Source organism: Sapajus apella, unplaced genomic scaffold (genome assembly GCF_009761245.1).
Source record: "Sapajus apella isolate SASKATOON/1434 unplaced genomic scaffold, GSC_monkey_1.0 scaffold55, whole genome shotgun sequence".
In the NCBI taxonomy this organism is placed as follows: Eukaryota; Metazoa; Chordata; class Mammalia; order Primates; family Cebidae; genus Sapajus; species Sapajus apella.
Window position 1 is genome coordinate 14,658,055 of NW_022436995.1, and position 23,878 is coordinate 14,681,932.

At 44.0% G+C, this 23,878-nt stretch overlaps 1 protein-coding gene and 1 pseudogene across 12 annotated transcripts in view; one reads left to right on the plus strand and one right to left on the minus strand.

The window, feature by feature from the left end:
* PML (promyelocytic leukemia) overlaps window positions 1–23,878 on the plus strand; it is a 58,001-nt gene that overhangs the window by 2,550 nt on the left and 31,573 nt on the right. For all 12 annotated transcript variants that reach the window (XR_004258662.1, XM_032244798.1, XM_032244799.1 and 9 more), the window contains exon 2: window positions 1,136–1,602. Coding sequence is in view for 11 of the 12 variants with exons in the window: in XM_032244798.1 (XP_032100689.1) it covers window positions 1,136–1,602 (467 nt within the window). In the remaining variant the exon portion in view is untranslated. The remainder of the gene's footprint in view (window positions 1–1,135; window positions 1,603–23,878) is intronic.
* On the minus strand, window positions 14,091–14,585 carry LOC116527667 (annotated as a pseudogene).

A 23,878-nucleotide genomic window follows, 5' to 3' on the forward strand; every position in this document is an offset into this window, starting at 1 on the left:
CTGCAGTCATACTTTGAAGTGGTGTGTCCTGAGTCCCAGCAAAGCAATGGCTCCTCATTTCCCCTTCCCTCAGCCCTTGGTAAACTTCTATCCTACCTTCTGTCCCTGTGAATTTACCTATTTTAGATATTTCATGTAAGTGGAATTGTCACCAGTAGAGGGTCTTGGCTGCAAGTTGTTCAGGTTCTTGGCGTTTTGAACAAAGAATTGGACAAAATGCACGGCAAAGCAAGGAAAGAATGAAGCAGTGAAAGCAGAGATTTATTGAAAATGAAAGTACCCTCCACAGGGTGGGAGCGGCTGAAGCAGGGCTCAAGGGCCCCAGTTGCAGAATCTTCTGGGTTCCAACTACCCCCTACAGGTTTTCCATTGGCCACTTGGTGTTCACACCATGTAAATGTAGTAGTGGTCCTCAATCAGTCTGATTTCGTTTCTTTCCACAACCTATCAGAGGTTGAAGTGAAGTTACAAAGATTACACTCCTATGCAAATGTCTGATTGGTTGCATAAAGCTTTATGTCATTGAGGTCCATCTATATTGTAGCATGTATCAGAATTTCATTTCTTTTGAATGCTGAATAATATTCCATTATATGTGCAGACCACATTTTGTTTATCTATGTCATCTATTCATGGATATTTAGATTGTTTACACATTTTGATTATTGCGAATAATGTTGCTATGGATGTGGTGCACAAGTATCTGTTTGGGTCCTTGTTTTTTGATCTTTTGGTTTTGCTGGGTCATATGGTTGTTCCATGCTTACCTCTTTGATGAACCCCTAAACTGTGCATAAAGCAATTTACATGAGGTTGGTACTTAGTGTATCTGCCTTCCAAATTGAATTCCTTGAAGGCAGAATGTATCCTATACTGTACCTCTTCTTGTACCTCAGGGCCTAGTACTGTGTCTGATGAGAAGTAGATGCTCAATAAATGGTGCAGTGCGAGCTGGATGGCCTGAGTAAATGGGAGGAGCACTGGGGTGCTGATAAGCCAGGGTTTTGCATCACCCAATGACTGGCTGGAATGGAATATGAGGTCCTACTCCAGGCTCCAGCTGTAAGGGTGGTTGGCCGGCGGGTGGGGGCTCCTGGGACTTCTCCAGGCCTCACCCACCTCTCTGGTCCCCCAGCAAGCCACGGAGGAGGAGTTCCAGTTTCTGCGCTGCCAGAAATGCGAGGCCGAAGCCAAGTGCCCGAAGCTGCTGCCTTGCCTGCACACGCTGTGCTCGGGATGCCTGGAGGCATCGGGCATGCAGTGCCCTATCTGCCAGGCGCCCTGGCCCCCGGGTGCAGACACGCCCGCACTGGATAATGTCTTTTTCGAGAGTCTGCAGCGGCGCCTGTCAGTGTACCGGCAGATCGTGGACGCCCAGGCTGTGTGCACCCGCTGCAAAGAGTCTGCCGACTTCTGGTGCTTTGAGTGCGAGCAGCTCCTCTGTGCCAAGTGCTTCGAGGCACACCAGTGGTTCCTCAAGCACGAGGCCCGGCCCCTGGCAGAGCTGCGCAACCAGTCGGTGCGTGAGTTCCTGGATGGCACCCGCAAGACCAACAACATCTTCTGCTCTAACCCCAACCACCGCACCCCTACGCTGACCAGGTGAGTGGGCCGGCACCGGGTGGGGTGGTGCGTCCAAGTGCGAGGTAGAGAGCCAGAGGAGCAAAGATCCAAAGAATCACATGGGTGAGGACAAGGAGCTTCTAGGGCCTTGCAACTCAACATGCGGTCTGTAGATACGCAGCGTCCGTGGTGATGACCACAATTTATGCTGCCAGTCCTCACGCATAGTAAGTTTCCAATTTCCTCCTGTAATAAATGGTAAGTTTCCAATTTCCTCCTGTAATAATTAGTAAGTTTCCAGTCTCCTCCTGTAATAAATAATGCTGCAGAATCATCTTTACATCTTTATCCAGTAATTTCTTTAGGATAAATTTTTAGAAGTGCCACTGCTGGGTGTAGGGGGATGGAAATTCTACATTTGATACATGTTACCAAAATGCCCTTTAGAAAGTGGAGTGGAATTTTCCATGAGCACTGACACGGAATCTCAGTAAGGCTGGATTCTGGGATCAAAGGCAGGTAGTTAGTCTCCGTCTGAAAAGTTGAAACCATTAACACCAGGCAGTCCTGTCTGAGAATGTATGTATGGGGGAAAAAAAAATCACATCCAGTTGTAATTATTTTTATTAAGTATATTTGAATTTAGTTTGAGTTTTTTGATAGGTAATACATTTGTACAGTTCACAAACAAAATTTATAAAAGGAGAGACAGAGAGAGAGACAGAGACAGATACAGCAGCCTTCTGTCCAGCCCCAACTGCCTCATTTCCACCATTTCTCTCTCTTCCCATCCACAGGTAGCTATTGTTACTAGTTTTGAATGTTTTTTCTGAGTTTCTTTACGAATATACAGGCAGGTAGGAGCAGTCTGATCAGGTCTTATTTTACCTCTTTTAGCCAAAAAGGTAGCATAACTATGTGAACTTTTGACCATCGCAAATAGATTGTTTCTAGAAGGCTCTTCTTGGTGGTTCTTAGGGATCCACTTGCAAAATGAAAGCATTTTCCATTGGTTTTTGAACTCAGAACTATATACGACTAAACCATATACCTGCCAAACTGAGTGTGGTTTGCTTCCTGCTTTAGGATGAAGTTCCTTCGCTATCAGAATAAGCTCTTCCCTCAACAGCTGGTATCACCGTGTTTCTTAGCTTACTGTAAAGGTTGAGTGGCTTTCCACGTGTTTATTAGCCGTTGTGTTTCTTCGCTTGTGAATGGCTTATTTAGGTCCTTCGCCCGTTGTTGTTTCCTTTGAGAAATTAAGGGACTAATTAAGGAATTCAGGAAAAAATTCCTTGAAGGAAAGAAATGTATGCTTTTCTTTTGCTCTTACCATTTATGCAGCTTTAAAACTTTCATATTCATTGGATCTTGATTGAAATTGCAATACCTTAGGGAAAATTGGCTCTATCTCTGGTTGTATCTTCTGGATTTAAAAAAATTTTTTAAATTTTTTGTTGTTCTTTTTGAGATGCAGTCTTGCTCCTTTCCTGTCACTCAGACTGGAGTGCAGTGGCGTGAGCTCAGGTTACTGCAATCTCCACCTCTCTGGGTCCCAGTGATTCTCCTGCTTCAGCCTCCCAAGTATCTGGGATTACAGGTGAACACCACCATTCCCGGCTAATTTTTTTGTATTTTTAGTAGAGATGGGCTTTCACCATATTGGTCAGGCTGGTTTCCTGACCTCAGGTGATCGACCTGCTTCGGGCTCCCAAAGTTCTGGGATTACAGGCGTGAGCCACCGTGCCCAGCCTTATACTAATTTCTTAATGAATTTGTAAGTTTCATGTTTTGAACATGATAATACAGCCATCCCACAGGATCCATAGGAGACTGGTTCAAATTCATGGATGCTCAAGTCTCTGTTATAAAATGGCATAGTATTTGTATATAACCTCTATACATCCTCCTGTATACTTTATTTTTCATTTTATTTCATTTTCTGAGATAGGGTCTTGCTCTGTCGCTGCGGCTAGAGTACAGTGCGACACTCACTGCAGCCTCAGTCTCCTGGGTTCAAACAATCCTCCCACCTCAGCCTCCAGAGTATATGAGACTAGTCATGCTCAGCTAATTTTTAAATTTTTTGTAGAGACAGGGTTTCACCATATTGCCCAGGCTGGTCTCGAGAACTCTTGGGTGCAAGTGACCCTCCCACAGAGGCCTCTCAAAGTGCTAGGATTACAGGCGTAGCCACTGTACCCAGCCCCTCCTGTATACTTTAAATCATGTCTAGATTACCTATAATGCCTAATACAACGTAAATGTTATATAAAGAGTTGTTTTACTATATTTTTGAATTTTTTTATTGTGGTACTTTTTTTTTTCTCCTGAATATTTTTGATCCAAGATTTGTTGAATCTTGGATCAAAAGATTACATTATACGATGCATAATGTACAGATACTGAGGGCTAACTCGTTGTTGTTATTTCCTTTGAAAAATTGTTTAGCATGTAATATATGCTAAACATATACATATAAATTGTTTAGCATAGTGGCTGGCACATATTAAAAGTTTTTTGGAAAACCATCTGGGAACGGGTGACTTTTTTTTTTTTTTTTTTTTTTTTTTTTTTTTGAGACGGAGTTTCGCTCTTGTTACCCAGGCTGGAGTGCAATGGCGCGATCTCGGCTCACCGCAACCTCCGTCTCCTGGGTTCAGGCAATTCTCCTGCCTCAGCCTCCTGAGTAGCTGGGATTACAGGCACGTGCCACCATGCCCAGCTAATTTTCTGTATTTTTAGTAGAGATGGGGTTTCACCATGTTGACCAGGATGGTCTCGATCTCTTGACCTCGTGATCCACCCGTCTCGGCCTCCCAAAGTGCTGGGATTACAGGCTTGAGCCACCGCGCCCGGCCCGGGTGACTTTTTTGTAGCAGATTTTGGAGACCCTTTCCCATTTTTGCCATGGCATTAATCTATCTGTTTTGGCTCTTGTGTGAGAATTTTGGAAAAATTTCCAGTTTATCCTGAGTTATCTTTCATAATTTAAAAATCTCCTCTGTGCCTGTAACTGTACCCCTTTTTTATTTCTGATGTTGTATATTTGTGGTGTAGTGGTCTTTTCAAAGTACTGTACTTTTAGTCTTTCCTTAGACTGCTTACTGATTTTAATGTTTTCTTCTTTCTGTTTGATCATTTTGCTTTTGTCATTTTCTTTTTTTTTTTTTTTTGAGACGGAGTTTCACTCATGTTACCCAGGCTGGAGTGCAATGGCGAGATCTCGGCTCACCGCAACCTCCACCTCCTGGGTTCAGGCAATTCTCCTGCCTCAGCCTCCTGAGTAGCTGGGATTACAGGCACACGCCACCATGCCCAGCTAATGTTTTGTATTTTTTAGTAGAGACGGGGTTTCACCGTGTTGACCAGGATGGTCTCGATCTCTTGACCTCGTGATCCACCCGCCTCGGCCTCCCAAAGTGCTGGGATTACAGGCTTGAGCCACCGCGCCCGGCCTGCTTTTGTCATTTTCTTCCTTCTAATTTTTGTCATTATTCATTTTCTAGCTTCTTGAACTTTTAATTCATTTATTTGCGATCGGTATTGTTTAGTAATAATAACTTTTTTTCTTTTCTTGAGACGGAGTCTTGCTCTGTCCACAGGCTGGAGTGCAGTGGCGCAATCTCGGCTCACTGCAACCTCTGCCTTCTGGGTTCGATTCTTCCGCCTCAGCCTCCCAAGTAGCTGGGACCACAGGCTCATGCCACCACACCTGGCTAATTTTTTTTTTTTTTTCAAAACGGAGTTTCGCTCTTGTTACCCAGGCTGGAGTGCAATGGCGCGATCTTGGCTCACTGCAACCTCCGCCTCCTGGGTTCAGGCAATTCTCCTGCCTCAGCCTCCTGAGCAGCTGGGATTACAGGCACGCGCCACCATGCCCAGCTAATGTTTTGTATTTTTAGTAGAGACGGGGTTTCACCATGTTGACCAGGAAGGTCTCGATCCCTTGACCTCGTGATCCACCCGCCTCGGCCTCCCAAAGTGCTGGGATTACAGGCGTGAGCCACCGCGCCCGGCTTACCGGGGTAATTTTTGTATTTTCTTTTTAGTAGAGACAGGGTTTTGCCATATTGGCCAGGCTGGTCTTGAATTTCTAGCCTCAAGTGATCTGTCCTCCTTGGCCTCCCAAAGTGCTGGGGTGGTAGGTATGAGCCACTGTGCCTGGCCTTACTTTTTAATGTATTGACAGCCCTTCATTTGTTTATTTTTAAATTTTTTACTACTGCTGTTATATGGATATTAGAACTCCAAGAACATATTTTACATCTTTAAAATTTTTTTCCCCATTAATTCGACTGCTTTGCCTTTTTCCTCCAGATTCTGAGAGCTCCTTGAATTTGTTTTCTGATTCACCAGCTCATCTTTTTGCAGCCGACTCCATTCTTCTATCTGCCACCTCCGTTGAGTTGTGGGGTTTTTTTTCCCCCCAGCAATCTTTTTTTCTTTAATTGCCAAAAGAACTTAATATTCTCAGGATGCTTCTTTCTTGGCAGCCTGTTCTTGTTTTCTCAATGTAGTATGTTCTTAAGTCTCCCTGAGAAACACACTTGGCATTTACAGAGGTGTGTGTTTCCTACATGATCGCCTTTTCAATGGGGCCTGAGAGGCTTGCTCAGTTTGGCTGCTGATTCTCTTCATAGGTCCTGCGGTCTGTGCTATCTGCTCCCCTGTAAAGGTTGACATCCAGATTGTTCAGTATTTATAGCGTGGGCTGGCAGCATTGTGTAAAGCACAATTTACACCCCACACTCAGTCCCTGCAGTGGAACAGGACTGCTCCCCGTGAGCCCCAGTGGTTGTCAGCTTGTAAGCAGTCCCACCTCTACTGTGGGGGTCAGAGGTGGATTTCTCCCCATTAGGGATAGAAAAAGCCTTTTTTCTGTACCCATTTTAAATGTCCACCTAGGTCCCTGTGAATCAGACTAACAAGATATAAATTAACAAAAGAAAAGCAGCCCGTGTGCGGTGGCTCACGCCTGTAGTCCCAGCGCTTTGGGAGGCCGAGGTGCGCAGATCGCCTGAGGTCAGGAGTTTGAGACCAGCCTGGCCAACACGGTGAAATCCCATCTCTACCAAAAATACAAAAATGAGCCAGGTGTGGTGGCACGTGCCTGTAAATCCCAGCTACTCAGGAGGCTGAGGCAGGAGAATTGCTTGAACCCTGGAGGTGGAGGCTGCAGTGAGCCGAGATCATACTACTGCACTCCAGCCTGCTGACAGAGCAAGACTCTTATCTTCAAAAGAAAAAAAAAGAATAAAACAGCTTTTTAGCATGTGCATCTAACATAGGTATCGTGCTTATATATATGGGAGTATCCAGAGATAAGTAACTCAAAGCATTGGTTAAACAACTTATATAGCATCTTAATGAAAGAAAAAGAAACGTTTAGAGAAGCGACAGCATACAAGAAAGGGATTTTAGACTTCGAAAGGTGGCAAACTGCCGGAAGTTGTGTTTCTGTTTTGCATGGCTAGAAGGAATGCTTGAGGCTGGGTAATTTACAAAGAAAAGAGGTTTATTTGGCTCATGATTCTGCAGGCTGTACAAGCCTGGCACCAGAAATCTGCTTGGCTTCAGGTGAGGCTGCAGGTAGGTTTTACTCATGGCAGAAGGTGAAGGGGGAACAGGCCTGTCACATGGCAAGAGAGGGAGCCAGAGAGAGAGGGAGGGAAGGAGGGAGGGAGGGAGAGAAGGAGGTGCCTTTAAATAACCAGCTGTCCCTCGAACTACTAGAGAGAGAATTTACTCATTACCATGGGATGGCCCCTAGCCATTCATAAAGGATCCACCCCCAGGACCCAAACACCTCCCGCTAGCCCCACCTCCAACACTGGAGGTCAGATTTCAACATGAGATTTGGTAAATATATGGGAACACCAATGGAGTAAGGTTTGTTTGTGTGGGTCCACTTGGCGCCAGCTTTCCGTCTTCACGGCTGTAAAACTTCCCTGAGAGAGGAGATTCATGGCAGTCCTCGTTTCTCAGAAGTTTCTGCTTTTAGTCGGATAAGAGAAACTCTTAGAAGGCTACTCTCTGCATCTGTTGGTTTTCATTTGCTTACAGCTCAAAATAATGATAAGCCAAAGTGGCACATTTTGGAGTGGCATATTTTTATCCCCTCTGTCAGGTACAATGGGCAGGGAAGGTTCGGCCAGCAAGAGGGCAGGATTCCTGTCCCTTGAACATGGTTGTATGGCCTTTAAAAACCTGAAAAATGATATGCTCCGCCTCACAATTCACATTGTTTCACAATTTACCAGTGGTTACTGGACAGACTGTTTTCTGCACAAAACTTCAATGCCATAAATAAGAGCTCACAACTTTCCTCTGCTCACAAGTCAGTTAGCAGCCACCTCGCTCTTTGACACTGAGCCGATTTAGAGCTCACACTGGGGAGCAGCCCCAGAGGTGGCTTTAAATCTGGGACTGGGGTGTCTACCCTGGGGTGACTGCCCTGGGGCCATTGGTATTCACTCCACGTGCCTGTGGAGTCCGTTCTTTCATGTTCATGTGACACCTGCTATGTGGCATGTTCTTTGCTAGGGGCTGGGGTAGAAATATGAATGGACACAGCCCTTCCTTGAGGTCACAGCCTGATAAGCAGATCAGCCATTATCAATCGAGGCAGCAGCGTTCTGTGTAGAAGCCTGTGTCACTTTGCTGTCTGTTGTAACTGGGTTTTGATAGTTGCCTTTGTCACACTGACTTCTGCGTTGTTTGCCCCCTGCAGCATGCGCTGTCTGGCACAGGGCTGACATCCGGTTTGTGCTCAGTCAGTTGTGGAAGGAAGAAGGCAGGCAGGCACAAAGGCGGCTGAGCTCAGAAAAGGCCACTTACCCTGCCGAGATTGGCTGGGGAAGGCGGCTTCCAAGAGGCTGTCACATTTGGTGTGATGTATAAGAGAAACGCCACAGACCGGAGGGACCGCACGTGCAAGGCAGGGGCACTAGCGAGCCTGGGGCATCTCAGGAGCTGCAGTAGAAGGTTGATGTGAGGGCAGGCACTGGAAGGGTGAGCTGGGGTCACAGGTGGCAGGCTTGGAAGGAGTCAAGACTCCATGCTGCAATTTCCAGAACACTCAGTGTTCTCGGCTTTCTCCTTTGTCCTGCCTTCATACCACCATCTTCTCACCAGTGGTCATCCTGTGGAAGAAATGGGAATGGGACTCTGTGGAGGGCTCTGTTGAAAACCCACTGATGGGCACTGAAGAGCGGTGGATCAGATTTTCTCTGTGCACGCTGGTACTTTGATGAAAGTGGGCACGTTTGGGAACAGGGAGATCAGTATTTCTTTGGCTGCAGACTTATTTATATTTCACCCCATTCCAAGGAGAATTTGAGGGGATTTGCCACCATATGTGGGTATGTATCCAACAGAAACTGAAGCAAAGAATCTGGACCAATGAAAAGGGAGCCTCATGGGTAGACTAAGGCCTGGGTCCAGGTGGGGGTGAGGCCCGAAAGAATGCAGAGAGGGAGGGGTACAGGGATGGCTGCGGTCAGTCTTGCACTGCCAGCACCTTCCTGAGCGGATGTTCTCAGGAGTGCTTCCACCCAAGCTTGGTGTGGGTCTAGGGCTGCAGGTGGACCTGGGTCTTGTCTGTGACTGGGTGTCAGATCCTAAAGTTTGCTGGATGGAGTAGGGGGATTAATCCAGGGCCATCAAAGCCTCCAGCCAGAAAGAGCTTGAATTGTCATTAAATGGAGGAAACAAAAGACCTATTAATGAAGTTGAAGAGGTGTGATGAGATCATACTACTGGAGAGAGAGTTCCCAAGACCAGAAGCTGGAAAGATCGGCATCTAGCCCTGCTTCGTACTCTCTTGGTGCCCTCTGTGACGTTAGCGGTAAATTGCATTTTATTAGGGATTGATGATGTTATTTGGATTGCTTCCTGGCCTGCAAGCAGCACCACATGGGCAGAAGAAAGGCTGCTGCCAGGAGTTGGGCAACATGATGAAAGACGTGGACAATAAATGACCCATTTCCAAGTTTTTCTATGAACTTACTTTGAAGGTAGATTTGTAGAATAATATGTGGATAAAAGGGATTTTCCTCCTGGTCTCTTTTGATGTTTTGGAGAAAGAAGCGAGGAATTTATTTATTTATTTATTTTTGAGACAGTGTCTGGCTCTGTCACCCAGGCGGGAGTGCAGTGGCACAGTCATGGCTCACTGCAGACTCAGCCTCCCAGGTTCAAGCGATCCTCCCACCTTAGCCTTCCTAGTTTGTAGAGACGAGTTTTTGTCTTGTTGTCCATGCTGCTCTTGAAATCCTGGGCTTCACCCACCTCAGCTTCTCAAAGTGCTGGGATGACAGGCTTGAGCCACCACGGGCCCAGCCAGAAGCAAGGAATTTAAAGCAGCCCCAGCCAAGATCAGGATTAGGGCTAGCGCTCCCACCTCACTTCTCGTGAAGGCCAATCTCCTCTTCTTCCTGCAGCTATGGGAGTGGCCTTTGCTGTTCAGCGATGGAGGTCAGGAACCTTTTAGAACAATTTGGGGTTTTTTAGTTTTGCTTTTTGGGACAGGGGCTCACTCTGTTACCCAGGCTGGAGTGCAGTGGTGTGATCACAGCTTACTGAAGCCTTGATCTCCCAGGCCCAAGTGATCCTCCCATCTCAGCCCCCAAGTATAACAGCTGAGACTACAGACATGCACTGCCATGTACAGCTAATTTTTTTTTTTGTAGAGATGGGGTTTCACTATGTTGCCTAGGCTGGTCTCAAACTCCTAAGCTCAGGCAGTCCACCTGCCTGGGCCTCCCAAAGTGCTGGAATTACAGGTGTGAGCCACTGTGCCCAGTCTTTAAAACAATTTTTAACAAGACTTGAAATTAACAAGCTTTTGGCATAGTGGTGCACACCTGTAGTCCCAGCTACTAGGGGGAATAAGGTGGGAAAATTGCTTGAGCCTGAGAAGTTGAGGCTGCAGCGAGCCATGATCATGCCATTGCACTCCAGCCTAGGCAACAGAGCGAGACCCTGTCTCATAAAAAAGAAATTAACAAGCTAACTGATAAAATTAAACTATTAATAGAGCCACAGCCAGACAGCCAATTGAACAATCACTTATTGAGCATTTATTTCGTGCCTGGTATTATGATAGCTATTGCCAGATGAAAAAGAATGCCTACCTTTGAAGCTTGGATGTGTGGAGAGTTTCAGTTTATGGATAAGTTGCATGTGTATGCAGCCTTGTACTCTATCGCAAGAACCCAGAGGTCCCAGAAGACACATTCAGATAAAGTGCTGTGGCAGTTTTAAGAAGCGAAAACTTGTGTTTAGGTAAGAGGATCAGGGAAACCCTGATATTTTAGTCAGCGTTTGAGCTATATCTTGAAGAGGTTTATTTGTCTCTGTAAGTTGCTTCTAAAACAAACTATAAATTAGTGACACTTTTTTAGTTAGTGGCTTAAGCAAAAGCTGGATTGATGGCTTATTAGGGGTGAAACTCGCCTCTGACCTAACCAATTAGATGTTCAGATTGTGTCACCAAAAAAAAGAAAATAAAAAAAATGACAAAAAAGAAAATAAAAAAAAAGACAAAAAAGAAAAAAAAAAGGAAAAGAAAAAAAAAAAGAGAGAAAACAAACAAACAAAAAAAACCAAAAAACAGATTGTGTCACCAGGAGCTACTTTCTCTGTATTTCTTGTGACCTGGCTTTCTTCCAAGACTGGTCCATTCACAGAAGGGTTTATTCCTCATGGGTGCCAGATGATTGCAACAGCTCCAGAAGCTACACCCTCGGCCCCATATTAAGGAGGGAGTATGAATCTCTCCCAGCATTCCAAGCCCAATCTCAGTGTGTCTTTGATTGGATCAGGTTCCTCTCCATGCACGGGTGGCTCAGGCTAGGGGGTGCTCAGATTAGCTTAAGCCTGAGTCATATACTCCCCACTCGTGGACTAAGAACATGAATGTGTGGCTACCTAAGGGCAAAGTCCAGTTTCATATTGGTATAAGAAGAAAGAATGTTCCTTTAATACATCTTAGAAAAAACATCCAGTAGCCACTGTAAAGGAAAGCAAAGAAGAAAAAAATACTCCAGGTGTATGGAAGGCAGTGGAACAGAAACTGAAGTGCAGGGGACAGGTTTGAAGCCAGCCTCCAGTGAAACACCCTGACCCCTTGGTACCTGGGTAACCTCTTTTCAATAGAAAGTCATCTCTTTCCAACCATGTTAGGACTGCATTTAACCTTTCCTGTTAACAAAGTGGAGCGCTAGCCTGCCATTTGAGATGTTTTTCCTGCGCTAGTCTCAAAATTCTCACACCCTCCTGTAAGATTATTGAGGAAGAGAGAACGGTTCCCTTTGTACAAACAAGGCAAGAGGCCAGAGAGTTAACAGGACCTTCCCAAAAGGGAGAGCTTGTCCGAGCCAGGGCCAGAACAGGATGCAGAGTTTCCTGATTGCAGAATGGGTGCTCCTTTCCTACTCTATATTCAGGTAGCCCACAGCTAACAACTGCACTGATTTGCAAAAAGAATTCTGAAAGTTGTTTCTTTAGAATTTAGAGTGTATCTTAAGTAAGCATGCAATGTAAGCAATGTTGCAATATTTCCTGACTTTTACAGAAGAAAAAGAAACTAATGTAAAATTAGACTTGCTAAACTTCAAAGAAATAGGTCTTCATCTTAAAATATTTTCCTAAAAGATCCCTGTAAGATTAAGAAAAAAAAAACCAAGACATTAAGAGGTTGGAGTCATATCGTTTTTTTTGTTTTCATTTTTGTTTTTTTGAAACAGAGTCACCCTGTTGCCCAGTTTGGAGTGCAGTGGTATAATCTCAGCTCAGGGCAACCTCCGCCTCCCAGGTTCAAGTGATTCTCCTGCCTCAGCCTCCTAAGTAGCTGGAATTACAGGCACACGCTAATACACCCAGCTAATTTTTTCTTCTTTTTTTTCTTTTTTTTTGAGACAGAGTCTTGCTCTGTTGCCCAGGGTGGAGTGCAGTGGCATGATCTCGGCTCACTGCAACTTCCGCCTCCTGGATTCAAGCAATTCTCTGCCTCAGCCTCCCAAGTAGCTGCAATTACAGGTGCCTGCCACCATGCCCAGCTAATTTTTGTATTTTTAGTAGAGACAGGGTTTCACCATCTTGGCCAGGCTGCTCTTGAACTCCAGACCTCATAATTCATCCGTCTCAGCTTCCAAAGTGCTGGGATTACAGGCATGAGCCACCATATCTGGCCATTTTTTTTGTATGTTTAGTAGAGACGGGGTTTCACCACGTAGGTGAGGCTGGTCTTGAACTCTTGAATTCAGGTGATCCACCCACCTTGGCTTCCCAAAGTCCTGGGATTACAGGCAGGAGCCACTGTGCCCAGCTTCATATTGTTTGTTTTTAATAAAACACTTCTATTTTACATGGTAGTAACTGAGTCTCTGCAAAGAAAGATCAAGATGGTTGACTTCCATCCTTCTAGTTTTGGTTCCATGTCAATAGGACTATAAGGCTCAGCATTGGTCTTTTTACTTTAACATCACTTTTCCCAAGTTTTGTATTTTGACTGAACTCTTAATTGGATAGATGTGATAAGCAGTTTTTTTCAAGAAGGATGGTTACTCTGATGAATGATATCTTGGCTGGGTATAATATTCTTAGGTCACTCTCTCTTTCAAAATTTTGTAGGTACTGCTGCATTATCTTCCATCATCAAATGTTCATTAAGACAGCTCTGTGCCTAAACTGACTTGCTTTTTCTGTCTTGATACCTAAAGATATTTTTTATTCTTGAAATGTATTAATTTAACCAAGCTGTCTTGGTGTTGAGCATTCTGTATCAAATTATTCTGGAGCCTAGCATGCTCTTTCAATCTAAAAATTCTCTTATTTCTTTTCTTTTCCAAGCCAAACTGTATCCAGACTTATTAAAGACACTTTCCATAAACAATCATGGTATTCCAGGCAGGACGTGGGCAGACAATTGTTAACAGTATACAACAATTTTCAAAATCCCTTCTCTGATGGACTACCAAAAATCAGAAAGCCACTATAAAACCCAATGAAGTCCTCATCTGATGCTCTGAACAGGGAAAGTTTAGAGTGGGGGTTGCCATTTCACATTTAGCATGTTTAACAACTTTTCACAAGTTGGCCCTGACTTTCAGGAAGTGAAATGAAAATGACAGAATTTATCTGAAGATCCACAATCTAGAAATGGAACCGCTGCTCTTTTGACAAGTGCCATCTCAGTGGCATCACTGGAAAGTCCAGATTGCCTGACACACTGGTAACCAATGATTGGGGGTCAGGTCCCAACAGATATCTGGACTTAACGGAGTTAAGTCTATGTTGAAAGATGGAAAGTGAGAAGAGGACATAAAAAAGAATTCGTTTTTCCATACCATAAGGCGTTTGTGCCAAGGTGGCCATGTGTGGGGAGCCAGGGAATCCTTCCTCCTGTGCGTCAGGAGGAAGTCTCTCAAAACTAGAAGGAAAAGGTGTTTTCTCCACATCAATCCAGCTTCGGAGACATTCTATTAATGGCATATGCCCCTTCCCCACAAAACAACAATGTATGCTAACAACATAGCTTAAAAAAAAAAAAGTAAAATGAAATTCTGCATTTTTATAAAACTTGATAAAAAACAGTATTTCAAACTGTACAGTCACCAGAAGTACAGTCATCAAAAATGCACACTTCCCTCGGCATCTCCAGCACTGTCGGCCTTCTGTGCCTGGTCTGTTTTGGCACCTCCATTTTCTGCAGGGTTATTCCCCTCCTCGCCAGCATCAGCTTTTCCTTTTTTCCCTTTGGGTGCCTTCTCTCCCTTCTTTACAGGGACCTTTTTTGGCTTGGGCTCTGGCTTTGGAGGAGCAGGTTTAGCAGACGACCTCGTGGATCTTCTCCGTGATTCGTCCTTCACCTTGGCTTTATCTCCTTTAGCATCCCCTTCAGCCTTTCTCTTGGGGATGGTGGCGGTGGGACGTAGGTGATGGGCGCGGGATGCAGGGGCAGGCGGGCTTTGGTTGGTCCAGGGATTGTTCTTGCCTCTTCTTCCAAAATTCTCTTTATTTCAATTGCTTAAATTCCTTCTCCCACATCTTCCTTTTCTCCCTGCTCATTTCCTTCTTTTTCTTGCTCTATTACCAATAGTATCACAATTTGTAATTTATTAACTTGAGGTGTGTTCAGTTTAGTACTATAACAGTACTGCTACCATTTGGGGTGGGGGAACTTATTTACTTAATGACTGGTGAATGAGTAACCAATATTAGAACTACCACATACATTCCCTTGAAACGTATTTTTATAAAAGTGCATGAGAATATCAGAATTATTTCTGTCACATAAGGAGTTACTGCCTGTTTTTTGTGTCACCAGATTCTATTAACATTTAATGATTAACTTTACTCTTTGGATTTTGTAACAAATTGCTGCTGTGGCAGATTTCACAATTTGGTTATGTTCTGCCAGAGCTGTGAGAGTTGGTGAGGTATTTCAAGATTGGCATGACTGAATAGAAGAGCTGCTTGTTCTCACCATATGTTACTTAACTCACACGTGCCATGTTATTTTTAAAAAAATTTTTTTACCCCTCCCCCCACTGTGCTATTTTTATCTTAATCATCAAATATCTTTTTTTCTTATACATGACTTTAATTAATTGATTATTTTAGGTATTTCCATCTCTTGACATTTCATTTACTGAAAATAGATCAGATTTAAATAAAATAGCTTGATAATCAGTATTTACATGATAAACTGTCTTATTTCCTGCAACATTTACCGGCATGTAAATGCAAATCATGTTAATGTTTGTCAACATTCAATACAATATCATTGTAGTGACAATACTGTATCATTGTCATGAAAGTCAATGAATTTACCCCAATGATCTACTTTGTTCCAAAATTTGAATCTCCTTTAATAACATATAATACGTAAATCTCCTTTAATAACATATAATACGTTGGATGCCTAAAAAAAGTCTCTATTTGGATTGGACTTGACAGGCATACTGGCCATCACTTTAGCATATGAAGATAACCATATTTCAGAAATACCATGCGGGTGACACTGGGGAGAGCTGATTGGAGCTGGAGAGACCAGAGGCAGGGAGGCCTCTTAAGGCATCATGCTCAAGTAGACAAGCAATAATTGAGGCAAGAACAGAGGCAATAGCAGTGGGAACTGCTGGGGCCGCTCTAGGAGCCAGCATTCTGCCTTAATCATCTTTACATCCTTGCCCCATGCCTAGACCTAGTTGGTACTCAGTAAGGTTTTTTTGTTTGTTTTTTGGGTTTTTTTTTTCGAGATGGAGTCTTGTTCTGTCTCTCAGGTGGGAGCGCAGTGGCACGATCTTGGCTCACTGCAACCTCCTCCTCTTGGGTTCAAGGGATTCTCTTATCTCAGCCTCCCAAGTAGCTGGGATTACAGGCGCCCGCCACCACATCCAACTAATTCTTGTATTTTTAGTAGAGATGGGGTTTCTCCATGTTGGCCAGGCTGGTCATGAACTCTTGACCTCAGGTGATCCACCTGCCTCAGCCTCCCAAAGTGCTGGGATTACAGGTGTGAGCCACCGTGCCCAGCCGGTACTCAGTAGGTTTTTTAAGTAAATGAAGACAGAATCAAGAAGACTTAATAAAAAAATATTGTTGAAGCCTTAGAGGACAGGGAGGCATCCGAGAGTGGCCATTGAATGGTGGTGCCATTCCTCACCATAAAGATGGCAGGAGAAACGGAACCCACATGGCAGCGTACCTGCCACCTGCTGAATGAGTGACATGATCCAGCAGAACACGCCCACCATGGATACACCAGTTGTATGCCTTGGGAGCAGGTACCTGTGTAGAAAAGAGTGGGGAAGAAAAAGCATAAACTTTCCCTTCTCCATTCTTGGTTGTGGCACTGGCATAGGACAGGAGTGTGAAACAGACCGTGCTTCCTCTCACTGCTCTCCTTGCTGCTTTTCTATTCTGGTATCTTCCCCTCCAAGACTTCAGGCTTTCCCCTCTTCCAACATCACCTTCTCAATCAATACATCATTGGAGGGGAGGTCAAAAGGAATAATGCATTCACTCTCTTCAAATATCCCAGGCTCTAGAATTACACATCTCCTCTCCTGGTTTCAGAAATCTTGTTTTTTCAATGGTGTCACCCAGGAGACAGCAGGAAACCAATCTGGTTAAATGCATTCATACTACTGCGTAAATGATGGATGGATCCTTTTAACTGTAGGTACTTGAATTTCCAAAAGAGCTGTTCTTTTGCCACTCTGCCAAAGTCAAAGTGCCAAGTTGCTGCATGGAAGTGAGACAGATGGAGGAAAGATTTTGGTCACCATTCAGGCAAGCCGGGGGTACCAGCCCTCCTTCACTGTTCCTATTTCATAACATTTTTGCTTCCTGCGTTTTTGAACTACCAGTTTCCTAGAACGGCAGAAGTAGCATGCTCCCCTGGCCCAAGCAGGCAGTGCAGCTATAGGGACCTGTGTGAAGTGGAGAGCAGATACGGCAGATCTAAGATTGACAGGTTCACCCAAGAGCAGGGATGTCCCCTTCCATGTGTAATGCCCCCTCTTCTTTCATGGCTCCAGAATGTCCAATGACTACGTAGCACTGTGCTGAGCCCTTCACATACACTAGCCTGTCTTTGTGCTTGTAACAGTCTATGAGGAAAGCATTATTACTCCCATTCTACAGGTGGGGAATTAAGACTCAGAGAGAAAGGGTAATTTGCTCAAGGCCTTGTAGCTAGAAATTGGAAGAGCTAACACATACCACTTTTGGCATGGCAGTTTAGACATGGACAGCTTTGGGATGGGGAGATGGAGAACCCAGGAAGCATGTTGAGGCTTCTATTAAAATACACTGCTCAGGAGGCTGAGGTGAGAGGATCGAATGAACCCAGGAATTCAAGTCCAGCCTGGGCAACATAGCAAGACCCTGTCTCTGGGAAAAAAAAATGGGGGAGGGATAACATGGGGAGAAATGCCAGATACAGGTGATGGGGATGGAGGCAGCAAACTACATTGCCATGTGTGTACCTATGTAGCAATCCTGCATGTTCTGCACATGTACCCCAGAACCTAAAGTGCAATAAAATATATTAAAAAAAAATTAACAGTGTGGTTATTTCACTGAAGAGTCATAAAGGGGTAAGTGACACAATACATCCCAGAGAAGAGAAAGAGCTTTGTTGTAATACCTAGACGGGATGTTTTTTGAGTATTTCCCATTGCTTCCTATTTGATGTCCAAACTCCTTTACTTAGAGTTGATTATAGAAACTTTTGGAAAATCTGAATAGGTGAAAAGGAGGGATGAGAGAAAGAGGTAACTCCTATCACGCTAGACCTTTTCCTTTCCTTTTTGCTATCTCTGTGATCATCTAAAACAAAATGAACAACACTTAGTGTTGTTTAATTTGCTTTTCTTATAAATAGTAAGTCATGAATACCTTTCCAAAAAATATATAGTTTTGAATTGTTTTGGGCAGTGGCATCTCTTGATTGTATGGTTTCTTTCATTTCTTCTGTAATTATAATGTCTTTACTATGGTGAGCGTAAGCAGTCAACTGTGTTTTCACCTTTGTGATGCAATTTTTCACATTGAACTCTGTGATCCATTGGAAGCGTATCTGGTCTGAGACAAGAAGCAAGGCGCTAACTCGATTCTGGCCCCCTGCTCTCCTCCCTAGCCAGTTTCTCTGATTCCAATTGTTGAAAACCCCTTTCATGTCTATCAGTTTGGGTTGCTTTTTTTGTTATATAAAATATTACATTTCTGCAGATGCCAGGGACTACATCAGGTCAATCTGGTCTGTTCTACTGATCCTTCTCTTGCCTCTTGAATTAGAACCATATTCTCTTATTAATGCCATTTCTATAATGTGTTATCCCTTCCTTATGCTGATTTATCAAACATTTCTTAGCAGCTGGTCATAGTGGCTTAGGCCTGAAATCCTAGCACTTTGCAGGGCCAAGGTGGAAGGATCACTTAATCCCAGGAGTTTGAGACTAGCCTGGGCAAAATGGTGAGACTCTGCCTCCATTTAATTAAAAATTTTTTTTTTCTTAGCTATTTTATCTATTTGTTCCTTCATATAAAATTTAGAATCCTAGCTGGATGTTGTGGCTCACCCCTGTAATCCCAGCACTTGGGAGGATGAGCCAGGAAGATCATCTGAGCTCAGGAGTTCAAGACCAGCCTAGCCAACATGGTTAAACTCCATCTCAACTAAAAATACAAAAGAAATTAGCTAAGCATGGTGGCTAACACCTGTAGTCCCAGATACTCGGGAGGCTGAGGCACAAGAATCCCTTGAACCCAGGAGGCGGAGGTTGCAGTGAGCCAAGATGGCGCCACTGCACTCCAGCCTGGGCAACAGAGTGAGACTTGGTCTCAAAAAGAAAGAAAAAAATTTAAAATCCTTTGGTTACATTTCAAAAATAATTTAAATTGCCTTAAAGCTTTTTATTAACTTGAGGAGAATTAATAATCTTACAATATTTAGTCTCTCTTTTTGGGACCTTCAGTCTTCCGTTTTTTACACTTTATCACTTACTAGGTTTTTGTCATTTTTTTCATATCATTTCTACATATTTCTTTTTAGGATCATGTCTAGGTATTTTGTATCTTTTTTTTTTTTTAATTAAAAAAGAAGTTGTTTAGAGATGGGGGTCTTGCTGTGTTGCCCAGGCAGGCCTTGAACTCCTGGGTGTAAGCAATCCTCTCACCTCAGCCTCCCGAGTAGCTGGGACTATAGGCACGCAACCATGGTTTTGTAGAATTGTTTAAATTGCTGCTGTGAATGGGACCATGGAATTTTTTCCATATTTCTTTTCATTTGCTCTGCTAAGATATAATTATGCTTTTTTTCCTTTCTTTCTTTTTTTTTTTTTTTTTTGAGACGGAGTTTTGCTCTTGTTACCCAGGCTGGAGTGCAATGGCGCAATCTTGGCTCACCGCAACCTCCGCCTCCTGGGTTCAGGCAATTTCTCCTGCCTCAGCCTCCTGAGTCACTGGGATTACAGGCACGCGCCACCATGCCCAGCTAATTTTTTGTAGTTTTAGTAGAGACGGGGTTTCACCATGTTGACCAGGATGGTCTCGATCTCTTGACCTCGTGATCCACCCGCCTCGGCCTCCCACAGTGCTGGGATTACAGGCTTGAGCCACCGCACCCGGCCTCCTTTCTTAATTATTATGTAATCTAGCCACTTTGCTGAGCAGTTTCTTACCAAGTTAGTGGTGTTTTTGCTCATTCTTTTGAGTATTGCAAAAGCAAATAGTTATTTTGCCTTTCTGAAGATACAGTTAAGTCTGGGTTCTTATCATGAAGCCCTTCCAGGGAGGTGCCCACTTCACCTCTGCCTCCTCCAAAGTGCTGAGCACACAGAAGGTGCTCAGTGACTGTCCTCTGAGTAAAGGTAAAGGAACCACTTGGCTAAGAAGGTCATTCCTGGCCCTGGGTAGCAGTCCTTTGATTCAGGGTCTGCACCTCAGTCTTACCAGCAGGCGGGCGGCTTTCAGACCCAGGTGTCTGATTCAGGCTGGCCACCTCACAGACACCTGCTGCCCATTTGCCCATTTCCATCTCGAGGGGGAGCAGGGGCCAGTCTCCCTAGGGAGACCCCATTCAGGACAGAAGAAGCTTAGAAATAGGACCCAGCAGAGGCTATGGGCATCCAAAAGGTCTTGCTCTCTATTCAGCCAGGCTGCCTGAGGTACGCCCTTCCAGGCTTGGAGCCCTGTCTCCACGGAAAGGGATCCGACATCAGACACAGCCCGTCTCCCTTGGGTCTAAAGAAGGAAAATGACAACTGTTTCTCATTCTCCTCCCTTTATTCCCATACTTATAATATTATTTCCTATATCAGTATTCCTGTAATATGAATTCCTATACCTACAATATTATTCCTATTCCTATACCTTATAGAACTGCCCACGCTTATTAGTATTCTGTTTTTTAATTTCAAAAAGAGGGAATACATTCATACACTCACACGTTCACAAGGCTCAAACATAACAGCAATCTAAAAAGGCATACAGTGAAATGTCTCACTCTGCCCTCATCCCACCCCATCCCATAGCCACTTTTATTAATTTGTGTGTCCTTCTAAGATGTATGTATTCAAATACAATCAAATATGAAGATATTCTTATTTTCCCCCTTTCTTACACAAAAGGTAGCATCTGATACATTTCTGCACCTTGATTTCTAACTTAAAATATATATCATAATACAATAACTAGCATTTCTTGAACACTTATCATATGCCAGTCATTTTTTGAACTTTTATCCATATATTAACTCAATTTAATCCTTCCAGTACTCCCATTATTAATATTATTATTATTGTGTGTGTGAGATGGAGTTTCGCTTTTATTGACCAGTATGGAGTGTGATGGCACAATCTCGGCTCACCGCAACCTCAGCCTCCCGGGCTCAAGCAATTCTCCTGCCTCAGCCTCCCAAGTAGCTGGAACTACAGGCATGCACCACCACACCCAGCTAATTTTGTATTTTTAGTAGAGACAGGGTTTCTCCATGTTGATCAGGCTGGTCTCAAACTCCCGACCGTAGGCCTGCCTCGGCGTCCCAAAGTGCTGGGATTACACACATGAGCCACTGCGCCCGACACAGTACTCCTATTAACCTCATTTCTCCATGGAGAATTTTCTTTATCGGTATATAAAGAGCTTTCTCAGTGTCTTACAGCTGCATAGTATTCCATTGTATGGGTGGATCATAATTTATGTAACTAATTGCCTCCTGATCGTGGGTGGCTTCTAATTCTTTGCTATTGTGGACTGTGCTGCAGTGAATAAATTGTATGGATATTGTCTTGTTATGTGTGGAGACAGAGCTGCAAGCAGATCCACAGAAAGAGGATTGCTGGGATAAACGCGTTTGTAATTCTGATGGGTATTGCCAAATTGCCTTCTGCAGAGTTATTAGTTCTTTTCATAATTGCTTAGTATTTCTAATTAAGTATAGCATTGATGAGCACTCTGTATCAGTCTGGCTGGCCAGCAGGCTCTCCATTGGAGGTTTCAGAACAAGTTGATCTCAATGTAGCCTCAAATGAAACCCTTCCTTCTGGCCTCAGGGGGCTGACTTATTCTTTTTTTTTTTTTTGGAATGGAGTCTGTTGCCCAGGCTGGAGTACAGTGGTGCGATCTTGGCTTACTGCAACCTCCAACTCCTGGGTTCAAGTGATTCTCCCACTTTAGCCTCCCGAGCAGCCGGGATTATAAGCTTATGCCACCAAGACTTATTCTTATCACTGCTGGTGAGGGTAAATTACAGCAGTATTTCTGGGGAAATAATATTTTCCCTGGTAATATTTGAAGAGGCAGCCTTGCAATAGTTAGGAACATGGACACTGAGCCAGATTGCCTGGGTTTTTATATAGTTTTCTATTGCTGCTGTAACAAATTACCACACATTTAGGGGCTTGAAACAATATAGGCTGGGCGAGGTGGCTCACGCCTGTAATCCCAACACTTTGGGAGGCTGAGGTGGGCAGGTCACGAGCTCAAGAGCTCCAGACCATCCTGGCCAACATGGTGAAATCCCATCTCTGCTAAAAATACAAAATTAGCTGGGTGTGGTGGCATGTTCCTGTAGTCCCAGCTTCTTGGAAGGCTGAGGCAGGAGAATCGCTTGAACCCAGGAGGCAGAGGTTGCAGTGAGCCGAGATCACGCCGCTGCACTCCAGCCTGGCAACAGAGTGAGACTTTGTCAAAAAAAAAAAAAAAAAAAGAAAAGAAATATATATATATATATATTCTCCTATAGTTCTGGAGGTCAGATGTCTGAAACAGGTCTCACTGAGGTATATTAAGGTGTCAGCAGGCTTTGTTCCTTTGGGAGGTTCTCAGGGAGAATATTTTCTTGCCTTTCCCAGCTTCTAGAGGCTGCCCACATTCCTTGGTGCATGGCCCCTTTCTATCTTCAAAGCCAGCAACATCACAACACTCCCACCTCTGCGTTCATCACATCTCCTCTCACTCTCCTACCTCCCTGCCCTTTCCTTTGTAAGGACTCAGGTGATTACATTGGATCCACCCAGATAATCTAGAATAATCTCTTTATCTAAAGGTCCTTAATTGAATAACATTCTGCAAAGACCCTTTTGCCATAGTAAGGTGACCTATTCACAGGTCTCAGGAATTTGGATGTGGACATCTTTAGAGGCCACTATTCTGCCTACTAGAGTTTGCATCTAGATTCTACCACTAACTAATTGTGTGACCTTGGACAAATTATTTTGCCTCTTGCACCAGTTTTCCCATCTTTAAAATGGGAATAATAATGGTACCTATTTCACTGGATTGTCAGGAGGATTGAATGAGTTAATATTTGCCAAATGCTTATAATAGTGTCTGACACACAATAAATGCTATGGAAGTATCCACTAGCTAAAATATATTAACTAAATAAAAATATTAAAATACAAACTCTTTGATCGAGCAAGCCTATATTTATAAATCTATTTCATAGAAACAAAAGCATCCGTGATTAGGCTACATAACTTGGATGTTACTAAAGTGTTGTCCATATTGGCACCAAAAGAAAAAATAGGAAAGGAAAAGGAAAGAAAGAAAATGCACAAACAGGAAATTACCTGAATGCCGGCAAAACGAGAATGATTGAATCAGTTGTGGCCCATATGGGATATACCAGAGTTATTAAAGAGAATACATCAGATCTGTGCCTACAGACCTAGAGGAATGCTCTGAGTGACAGTTTGGTGAGAGGAGGAAGTTACAAAGTATACGATTTGATTTCCTTCCCTCCCCTCCCTCCCCCTCCTCCCCCTCTTCCCTCCTTCCTCCTCCCCCTCCTCCTCCTCCCCTTCCTCCTCCTCCCCTTCCTCCTCCTCCCCTTCCTTCCTTCCGAGGAAGTTACAATGTATATAACTTGATTTCCCTCCCTCCCTCGCTCCTTCCTTCCTTCCTTCCTTCCATCCATCCAACGGAGGAAGTTACAAAGTATATGACTTGATTTCCTTCCCTCCCTCCCTCCCTCCTTCCTTCTTTTGAACAAACATCAACTCCCAAAATTGTAGATATCTGGGTCCATCATTTAACATGCTCTGTTTCTTCTTCTGGGAAATGTAGATAACAATAATTTTCACCCAAGGGGCTCTTGGAGCGGTTAAATGGCCTGCCTGACATGTGTCAAGTCTGTGCCATCCTGCCGGCAGCAGCCCAGCCTGGCATTTACGTGAGGTGCTTTCAATGGAGAGAGGTGTGGAAGGGTGCACCCCACGATGCTCACCTGGCACCTCCTTGGTGGGGAAGGGAAATTCAGAAGAGGTGGAAAGAGACTATTTTCTTTTCATATATC